This window comes from Canis lupus, chromosome 36 (genome assembly GCF_011100685.1).
Source record: "Canis lupus familiaris isolate Mischka breed German Shepherd chromosome 36, alternate assembly UU_Cfam_GSD_1.0, whole genome shotgun sequence".
NCBI lineage: Eukaryota > Metazoa > Chordata > Mammalia > Carnivora > Canidae > Canis > Canis lupus.
The window spans coordinates 15019917-15031055 of NC_049257.1; the positions used below are offsets into that span (position 1 = coordinate 15019917).

Consider the following 11139-nt stretch of genomic DNA (forward strand, 5'->3'; position numbering starts at 1 on the left):
TTAATAGAAAATATAAACACAAGTAGAGAAGTGTTTACAAAGTATGGAGGGATTAACTTTATCTGAATGGAGCGGAGTGATCTAAGGTGCTATTAGGTTTGATCAGGAAAGGATTCCCTGGGGAACTGGAATTTGAAGGATGATAGGAATTGATCCAGTAGACCAGGGGAAGTAAACATATTAGCCTCCTAAATAGTCTTTTAGTTAAATAAAGAAGGGCTGGGAAGTATATTTTAGTGTTTATAAGACTAACAAACTCCTTTAAAACTCAGGAAATTAGTCCTTGGCTCACTGATTTTTTTGGTTATTTCTGTTGTTATTACTGAATAAAACTTCAGCTTAGCTGGTACTTACATCTCTCAAATTCTTAGAAAGTCCACCCTCTTTTAAAAAATGACTTTGTTTCACACTCATTAAGGGTCTAGGCAAATTGTTTTGTACTGCATCTTGTCAATTCCATGTTTTTACTGTTGTTCTTCATCCACACTGACAGCCTGTGTCTTTTTAACCAGAAGTCACTCTCCCTTTGCCACAAAAACATTTGTTCTTATAGAGTGGTTAGATTCTGTAGACTGTATTCATGAGAAATATGACAACACTATTTTAAAAATAAATATATAGAAGAAGCAGATGTTATGGCATTTAAGACTTAAAGAGAAATACTATGGGGATATTTGGATATACGGCTGGGAACCTATTCTCTCTACTTTGCCTCTTCTCTCTTTACTTTCCTTTAGTTGACTCAGGTAATAAGAAAATTTTCTTACTGTCCAAAAGTAATCAATGAAGATGTATTTAAATTATCTATAATGCAAAATGTTCTTTACAAAATGCCTTGAGAATTTTCTATTTCATGTCTAAAAGGAAGAAGAAGAATTTTCAGTTCTTTCCAGCTGCTTGGGACTTCTGCCAACGTTTTACCAAACAGAACATCCATTCATCAGTGCCTCCTGTCTGGATTGGCCAGTTCCAGCATTTGATATTATATCTCAGTGGTGTTTTGAGATAAATTCATTTACTGAAAGACATGCAGAACAAGGAAAGGTATGTAAAAAAGAGTAGTATTACCTACTTTGTCACAGTGGTGATATGCTAAAAGGGTAAGAGAATAATGAAGAATTATAAATTTCAGGTCATCTATTCTTGGCAGCATTTATTAAACTAATTATATTGAAAAATGGTTTACTTATATAATATTTATAAGTGTAAAAGCAAAAATATTTCAGTTAACAAAGCTAAGTTATTAATCTACTTTTGGCTTGTTTTAGGTCATCAGGTTTTATTGAATGTCTTAAACAATCATAGACTTGAAAGATACAGAGGAATTTTAAGATAGACAAGGAACTTGTAACTTATTGGAAAGAGAACTGTCACATAAAAATCAAAGATTTGGGGCAGCCCGGGTGGCCCAGCGGTTTGGCGCCGCCTTTGGCCCAGGGCGTGATCCCGGAGACCCAGGATCGAGTCCCACATCCGGCTCCCTGCATGGAGCCTGCTTCTCCCTCTGCCATTCTCTCTCTCTCTCTCTCTCTCTCTCTCTCCTTTCTCTCTCTGTGTCTATCATGAATAAATAAAATATTAAAAAAAAATCAAAGATTTGGAGTAGCAGATTTAAAAGGCCAGTCTTTAACTGTAAAAGTTGCGTGCCTGTGCTGCCAGCTGGGCCCGTGTAAGGTTTTATATTAGAGATGAGCGAATTGGAAAGGTAGGGTGGAGGCAGTGGGAGGTGGCTATGAATGCCATGGTTTGATGCTCAGATTTTCCTCTATAGGTAGAACTACGGTTTTTGAAAAATTGAATAATGTGATGATAGTGTTTTAGGGAGGTAATTTAGATAGCTTTTTAGTAGGTAAATTGAAGTAAGGAGAGAGGGAAGCCAGAAATTATTTACGTGGTGAAGAAAATCTGGCCTATTATTCTGATAGTAGAAATTAGACAGACTATAACCAAGGCAAGAGACATCTGAGAAAAATATATAGGACTTGATGACCAGATGTACTTGACTTTAAGATCTGAACTCAAAGCATTAAAAGAATAATAACTAGTAGACATAGTTCTGATAGAAATCTGATCCTGCTTAAAACACCGTTGAGGGGAGCCCCCGTGGCCCAGTGATTTAGTGCTGCCTTCAGGGGTGTGATCCTGGAGACCCGGGATTGAGTCCCATGTTCAGGCTCTCTGTATGGAGCCTGCTTCTCCCTCTGCCTGTGTTTCTGCCTCTCTCTCTCTCTCTCTCTGTGTCGGTCATGAATAAATAAACAAAATCTTAAAAAAATAATAAAAAATAATAAAACACCATTGATAGTGCCCCATTGCCTATGGAAGTCTTTGCATGGCATTCAGGGATTTTCACCATCTGGCTTGCCTTTCTAACCTCATCCAAACCACTCCCCTACTATCACCTTGGTCAAACCAGAGAAGAATGTTTCTTAGGTGTGCTGTATATTTTTAAACATCTATGTTATTGCTTATTGCTGTTACTTTTATCTAAAGCAATTTTCCTACCCTTCTCCTGTTGAATTAATCACTCATCAAGGCTATGATAAATGTACCTTTTCTATAAAGGTCTGGCTGATAATCCATCTTCTTTTAGTTCTAATCCGCTCCCTCTGTTGTGTGCTGTATGACAGTATTTTTGCGATGACCTATAATAGTCACCATATTTATCACTTTTTTTTTGTTTAATATGTCTGAGTGGAGGCTCCAAAAGCAAAAATTGTTCCTGACTTTTCCTTGAGTTCTTAGTTCCTAGAAAGTACCAATATAGAATAGTCACCTAATAAATATTTGTGGAATGGTTAACTGGTGGGATGATCTCATAGGTAGAAATAGAACTGGTGAAAGAAAAGCCATGTTTCAGGGAAAATGAGAATTTTAATTTTAACATCAAGAGACAATAAAAGATTAGTATTTTAGGTAGAGATGTCAGACTAGACTTAATCTTTAAGACAGTGAATAATAAAGGCAAGGTAAGCATAAATAATAAGTGTTTCTGCTTTTGTTCATTTCCGTTTTTTATTAAAATCCTTAAGGAGATCGTATCTCATTTTATACCGCTCCTTTTTTTTGAAGGAAAGACAATATCAAGACCTTAATTGAACTTTGTATATTATGTATAAAAATCTTTTTCTATCTAGTAATTTCTTTATTTTCAGATTATAACTGGAATCTGAAGTTAGATATTGATATCTGAAAACCTATAAGGAATGACTAGGCATAAGAGATGGGTATAATTGTAGAACCAGGACAGGAGAAAGTGATGAGTGTCCTTAAAGTTTTTGTCTTCATAGGAGTCATGGGTTAAGCAATAAATACACATTAACTCATTTGATAGTGTAATAACAAGCTTACTTACATGTTAGATGTATGATTATTGGTATGGATATTGATGGAAAATAAGAATTTATCATTTTAAAATAATTAATCGTTTTGTAAAATTGAGTGATAAGGATCTGTTTTATAGCCATACAGTAGTCATTTGTTTATTTCTACTTATGCAGAATTTTTACCAGTTATTTGAATGCACTCCCATCTGACCTGCATCCCTACTCTTGTCCCTGCTCCACTCTGTTCTATCTCTAATCCTCACTCTGACCAGGCCAACCAGATTTTCTTTACTTGGAATTTTAAATTTGAACAAGATATAAACAGTGACTGGAGCTGAATAGTCCAACAAAAATAACCTTGAAAAATTGAGTTACTGCTTCTAATTTTTTGTATCAGCTAAGATTCTTTGGTCACAGACATACAGTTGGATTGCACAGACAGTTTTGGTGTGTTTTCTCTGAAGTGCTACCACTGGATAACTGCACCTGAACCACTTTCCTTTCTTCCATGTGGTGCTCAAGATTGATATTCCTGGGAGGAAGGATCCAGTTGGCATAATTTGCATCCTATGTACACCCTTGTGATGAGGCAAGATCTTGTGATAGAGCGGTCCTATCAAACCTGATGGAACCAGAAAGGAGATTATTTTCCAAAAATACTTGTAATACTGTTAATAATATAAAAGGCAGATAAGGGGGCAGCCTGGGTGGCTCAGCAGTTTAGCGCCGCCTTCAGCCTGACTTGTGATCCTGGGGTTCCGGGATTGAGTCCGGTGTTGGGCTCCCTGCGTGGAGCCTGCTTCTCCCTCTGCCTGTGCTCTGCCTCTCTCTCTCTCTGTGTCTCTCATGAATAAATAAATAAAATCTAAAAAAAAAAAAAAAAAGCAGATAAGGTTGATAGACAAATTGAAAAACATAAATAACCAACACTGTCTTCATATCTTACCTGTTAGCACATAGACATTCTTTATGCTCATTCACAGTTTCACTTCTTCCCCTGTTCAAAATGATGTAACCATTCCATTCATAATCACAAATGCATCTACCACTTTCCCAAGTACGCAACCTGAAGTCACACCCAACAGTTAGATTACCAGACCTCTCTGAATTCAGAGGCTCTGAGAGATGTCCATTCTTTCTGTGATTTGTTGTATTTACACCCTGGTGGCCTGGAAAATTTTAATTAGCAGCTTATCACCCTGAATTCCATAATTAAGTGAAAGAAGAAGAGAATGGAACATATTGCAAGAATAAATACCACCTAAGCCAGAACATTTACAAGTGGTCATAAAGCTGTAGCTAATATATAGTCAAATATATGACTTTCTTCTTAGACCTTCTTTGACCAGAACCTTGACAGCTTATATTTATTTGACCAAGTATGTGAACTAGACTTTATTCTGAGAAGTCTGAGCTTCTGGTGATTTGGTTCTATCTTGCTTATATTAAGGCCTAATAGTTTTGTATTAAATTTTTTCCTTTCAAGCTTTGGGACATGGCGAGTGATGGGTGGATCTCTAAGTTCAAAATATACTGCTGCTAATTGTAGAGCAATATTTCTTTTCTTCTTGATAGTTAGGGTCAGTCCCTCCAGACAATGCTATAAGCCTTCCATTCTTCTCCTAGTGATATGGGGAACCTAAAAATGGCCAGATGATGTTTAGTTTCCAATTCAGTAAAACTATTATCCTATCCTCTGCTGGAGGATAATACACAACTTTTTTAGGATGGTCCTAAAACCACAGAACAATCCAGAATAGCAGGAAACAGAAATAAAAAACTGAATTCTTAGGTGTAATCATGAGATGTGCCAAACCACTTTGCACTCCCTGGTTTCTAGGTTTCTAAACTGATGAATTTCATCGTGAGAAAGTGATCACCCATATATACTGGTTGCTAGTTTAGACCATGTACTTCATTCTGTAGGAACATATACCTCATTTTATAGTTATTTTCTCCCAACTGGTACCATCTAAAAATTTATCAGCAAAGTAGTTCATCATTTAAAAGATCAACAGTTTTGTCAGATGTTTGAATATATGTTAGGAACAGTTAATTCCATAGACATCCACCTATTGCCTTATATCTCTCTTAACGAAGAAAATTCTTTAAGACCATGTGGTGTGAGCTACTGGGTAATTTACAACCTAATCTAGATAGAGATCAAGTTCAGTGAGGACAAACTGCTGTTCTTTCCACTAATGGAAGATTGCAATATAATCAACCCATTACAGAATATGCAATCTTTGCAGTCTGGTTTGGGCACTGAATACAGGCAAATAGCATATTGTAAGCCCATATATTGTCCTTATCCTTGCTTCCATGGCCACTTTGTCCATGAACTTATTGATAAACGCCAAGCTGACTACTTAACTACTACATCAATTTAAATAGATTATGGTTGTAGGTAATGTGAAATGATCACCACATGAGTTGCCTGATATCTATACAGTGTCTTGAGCTAATAGATTCATACTACATTTTATCTATTTTAAGTGTTAATGGAGAGGCATTTATTTATTTTTTTATTTTTTTAATTTTTATTTATTTATGATAGGCACACAGTGAGAGAGAGAGAGAGAGAGAGAGAGAGGCAGAGACACAGGCAGAGGGAGAAGCAGGCTCCATGCACCGGGAGCCTGACGTGGGATTCGATTCCAGGTATCCAGGATCACGCCCTGGGCCAAAGGCAGGCGCCAAACCGCTGCGCCACCCAGGGATCCCTGGAGAGGCATTTAGAAAAAAATTAGTGCTATTACCAGTATTGTACAACTGCAAATAATGAATTTAGTATATTCTACAGGGAAACTTAACTAATTTGGCATTGTTTTCATACTTGTAGCAGAAAATTTATGAAGAGTTGTAGCCTTAGCACATATGGATACAAAAGGCCTTAACAGATTGTGGTATGAGAAGATTTTACATTTTCTAAGAAGGAGATTCTAAATTATAAAATATTGAGATAAAAATAAGGGGCTATAACTATGACATTACCTTAAGAAAGGCCAGTAAAATTTTTTTATCCAAGAAAGATCAAAACTTGATTTTTAAAAGTGTTTATTTAAAATTTTACATTAAGCAAAAAAAATAAATAAATAAAAATAAAATAAAATTTTACATTAAGCATATTTAAAAACAAGTACATCTAGATATATTTCCCATGCATTCTTATTTATGTTTAGTATTTTTCTCTTAGGGTAACGACAAGTTTAAATGTTTCAGGGTGCTTAATCTGAAAACTGACATCATATTGTCAAAATGTTAAAATAGAGATTGGTAATTATTGAAGTACTATTTAAGTCATTTGTAAAATGGAAATGAGAGATTATTAAAGAAAATAAGTCACATACTTAGAGACAGATGTTTCTTCCTTATAAAGACAAAAGGCCTTTAAAATACAAGCATTTTGTGTTAGTGACTTAAGTTTATAGGACTAATGAATATTTTTGGATTTTATTTTAGGCCTTGCTTATCCAAGAGGCAAGATGGAAATTACCACACCTGCTCCAGTTGCCTGAGAATTATAACACCATTTTTCAGTACTACCATAGAAAAACCTGTAGTGTCTGCACTAAGGTTCCTAAAGATCCTGCTGTTTGCCTTGTTTGTGGTACTTTTGTGTGCCTGAAAGGACTTTGCTGCAAGCAACAAAGTTACTGTGAATGTGTATTGGTAAGCAGTAGTAAATAATATAAAATTTATGAAAACCCAAATCTACTATCACATTGAAATGTGGTATATGGGGATCCCTGGGTGGCGCAGCGGTTTGGCGCCTGCCTTTGGCCCAGGGCGCGATCCTGGAGACCCGGGATCGAATCCCACATCAGGCTCCCGGTACATGGAGCCTGCTTCTCCCTCTGCCTCTCTCTCTCTCTCTCTCTCTCTCTCTCTCTCTCTCTCTGTGACTATCATAAATAAATAAAAATGTAAAAAAAAAAAAAAAAAAAAAGAAATGTGGTATATGTAGTTAAGCCAGCTCTTCACATTAACTATTCTTTGAAGTAAATACACAGTACACAAGGATTTCATTCTTGTTCTTTTGTTCTTTTTAATCCAATAGAAGGGTTTAAAAAAACAAAAACAAAAAAAACACCCAGGGCTTTATTTAAGTGAGTAAAACTTTTCTTAAGTACAAAACTTTTCTTAAGCCATTGCATGGGTTTTTAAATGTTGGGCAATGAAACAGTAGTCAAACCTGCTATTGTGGATGCCAGCCTCTGAATCTGGTTTACGTTGGCTCTTAATTGCTTTCCTAGATAATCCTTACCCACATTCCTCCTAATGTATTATTAATCTAGTGTTAAGAATGAAATTGTAAGTTTAACTTAGATGAAATCTTATTAAAAACAAAAATTTTCAGTATTATTTATATGATATTTAACTAAGGCATTCTTGATTTTCTTATGAAGTCCATTTGATTATGAATATCATTGATGTATTTTTAATTTTTTAGCATTCTCAGAACTGTGGTGCTGGAACGGGGATTTTCCTTTTGATCAATGCATCAGTGATTATCATCATTAGAGGCCACCGCTTCTGCCTCTGGGGTTCTGTGTATTTGGATGCTCATGGAGAAGAAGATCGAGATCTTAGGTTAGATACGCATGCATATGTTTGAATGTTTATTGAAGTTTGATTAGAGGACAATGCTCCATTCCTGGCTTTGTAATTGTAATAATATTTTTTTATATTAAGAAATTCTGACAGTCATTAATTTTAAGCTCTTTTTAGTTTTTGAGATAGTTTCCACATCCACATGCTAAGGAAATATGAAATAAACCAAACCACTGTGTGAGATTTTTGCCATTAAGAATCTGTTTTTTAAAAGTATGTGTGAAATCTTCATTGGATTAAATAACTTTTAACACCTTTCTTTCCTTTTTATTTTAGGCGAGGCAAACCTCTCTACATTTGTAAGGAAAGATACAAAGTTCTTGAGCAACAGTGGATTTCTCATACTTTTGATCACATCAATAAAAGATGGGGTCCACATTACAATGGACTGTGACTCACCACCTCAGCATTGCATTATATCATTTTCATTAAGAATTTATCAACAATAAGCTTTACCTTAATTTGGAGGATTAACGCTTTTGCTGAAGGAGAAAAAGAAAACATATATTATAAAGCCTTTCCAAAATTAGGTGCTTGGTAATCACATTAATGGTATAATAAAAAATTTTTTAAATATCTGGAGAACGTAACAACAAGTTAAATCATTCTTTAGTGGTCCTTTTTTTTTTTTAAGTCCACAATTAATAAGAAGCACAACTTGTTGACAAAATCATTTAAAAATGATTCTCCCAGCAATGCATATCAGCTATTCATTGATACTTAGAGTGGGTGTGATTTATTTAAAGTTTTACTGCTTCTTTATATCTGTGTGTTTTAATTTGCATCTGCTAAACACAATGCATCCTTTCCCTCTCCCATTCTTGTGTTGATTTGAGATTTTTGCTGTATGTAATTAGAAAAAAATGTAAAACATGATTTATGTGAAATATTGTATAGTAAAAGTTGGTCTAATAGTAGGACTTTAAAATTTTTTCTTATTGTGAGGAATCTGTTAAAAGTTTAAGGCTTTGCTGAAAACTTAATTCATTCTCAGGAATTTCATAAATATTCTCCCCAGGTAAATAATTGAAATAGTTGTAAAATAAGTAGATAGCTGCTGTTAATATAATACAGTACATTTTGGGGGACATATGCGTGGTTGGGGAAGGGAGTCATTAAAAATCAAAATTTGCCATTTCAGTCGGTGAATTACTTGAGGTATTAATACACAAATAGTTTTGCTGTAAAATCAGAAGTTTTAAGAGCGTTCACATGGCAGATTTTGATTTTGTGCATGCCCACCTTTTATTACCAACCAAGTTTTTGTTTAAATGATTGAGTTGGAAATGCTTATTAGACTTACCCACAAATGAAGCTTAGTTTTGGAACTTTCCTGTCAGCTCAAGAGGTTCATCTATATTGTATTTGTGCAGCATAATCACTGCTATTTCTGCTTGGTTTCCTAAAAGGAAAAAAGAGGCTCAGTGGTGATGACCCTCACGAATGAGCCATGCATCTGCATTCTTCTTAGAAGCTGCTGCGAAAAGCAATTTATGTTTGTTGAGTTTTTTTAATCAGTAAGAATGGGAATGATTGAGCTAAAAACCCACTCTATAAATAGAGAAGGAAGATTACAGAAAAGCATGTTATATATTGCTAACAAGATTTTTCTTCCAAATGATTTAGTAATTTGATGATTATTTAATATATAGTGTTATCAAGCAATTCCTGGTACTTTGGACTTCCATGGCTTGTTATATAAAATTACATTTTTACATGTAAAATAAACTAAAAAAACATCTAATGATAAAATACAAAAATAAAGTCAGATCTATGTTCTAAAAATTATTGAATGACATGACATTACAGAATGTGAAAATGGACATTAAATGATGGCCTTGCATTAAAATAGAGCAGAACAGTACATATTCAAATGTGTTTAAAACATCAAAAAATTACCTATAGCTCTACAATAAAATACATGGAAATAGCTTGCTATTTTTATATACATTTCCAAAATATTAAGATAACTTTCTGAAAGACAAGACTGATTCTGTTTAACTAAATAGTTGTCCTTTCCAACACATTGCTACTTTTTTAAATACTGTATCATAAGTTCAGCCTGTCATATTTTTTGCATCAGTCATTCTGAATACCAGACCATTTGTAAGTGTGGTTGAAGAGCAAAATGCTAATTTAAATCTCTAGTAAATACTGTTACAGGATTCATGAACTTGAATAATTCTACAGTTTGAAACTCTGATGCTATATATACATGGTATAATGTATTCAGACTTTGATTACTACATATTTAAAATGGAATGTTTTATGATTGTGCATATGGATGTGAAGTGAAAATATTAGCCTTAACATTAAAATTTGGGTATTTGATAGTGTTTATTTTGATATTGGTGAATTAGTCACCAGTAAATTTTTAAAAAGCACTTGGTTGAAAATTGTACTTGAATTACATACATGCATGCTGCTAAACTAGAACTTTAATTTTTTTCCCCATAACTTTTATAAGTCCCATTTATAAGCCCACTTTTAAAAATAACAGGTCCAAGCTAGAGTGATGTGTGTATATTATTCAAAAAAAATGTACTGGTGTGATATCTTGTATGAATGATCATTTAAATACAGTACATTACTGTAGAGGTTAAATCAATCTTTATAATTAAGCAGAGATTACAAAACTAGGAATAATCAACATTGTAAGATATGTTAATAAAAACCTACTGTCATTTGGTTTGTGAAAGGTCCTTAAAATGTTTAATTCTTATACATGTTTCTTTTTTTTAAAAGGTATTGACAACAATATATCTAAGTGAGCATAGCAGGAAAGTTGCTTTAAGGTGGAGTTAAATATAAAAGGTTTGCTTTCCCTTATATCTTTTATTTACAGAGGTAGTTCCTGTTTCTTCTATCCTTGTCTCAAAATGGATGCAAACCTTTTTGCTAAGTATGTGTGTGTGTTCTTGGAAGTTGGGGAGAAGGAAATGAGCTTGCAGACCTGAGGAACACTGCTATAATCCTTGCTGCTTTCTGAAAATTCCAGTTAGACTTCAGAATTCTAAAGGACTTTATGATAATGTTTATTTTGAGTGATGTTTGATTTTATTGGAATTGACAGTGTTCATCCCTGCTCTTCCATACTGAAGCTCACCAGGCAGTTATCAGCTAGGAATCCATTTGTGTTCACAAACCTTTTTTTTTTTCTGTTTTATGTATTTTGGTATTTATTGATTTCTGTAACTTA

The 11139-nt window shown here is 34.2% G+C and overlaps 1 protein-coding gene across 6 annotated transcripts in view; it reads left to right on the top strand.

The window, feature by feature from the left end:
• UBR3 (ubiquitin protein ligase E3 component n-recognin 3) overlaps positions 1–10642 on the top strand; it is a 225737-nt gene extending 215095 nt beyond the window's left edge. For all 6 annotated transcript variants that reach the window (XM_038584782.1, XM_038584784.1, XM_038584785.1 and 3 more), the window contains 4 exons: positions 865–1044; positions 6789–6998; positions 7780–7919; positions 8217–10642. In XM_038584782.1, coding sequence (XP_038440710.1) covers positions 865–1044; positions 6789–6998; positions 7780–7919; positions 8217–8334 — 648 coding nt within the window. In that variant the 3' untranslated portion in view covers positions 8335–10642. The remainder of the gene's footprint in view (positions 1–864; positions 1045–6788; positions 6999–7779; positions 7920–8216) is intronic.
• Positions 10643–11139: the final 497 nt, after the last annotated feature.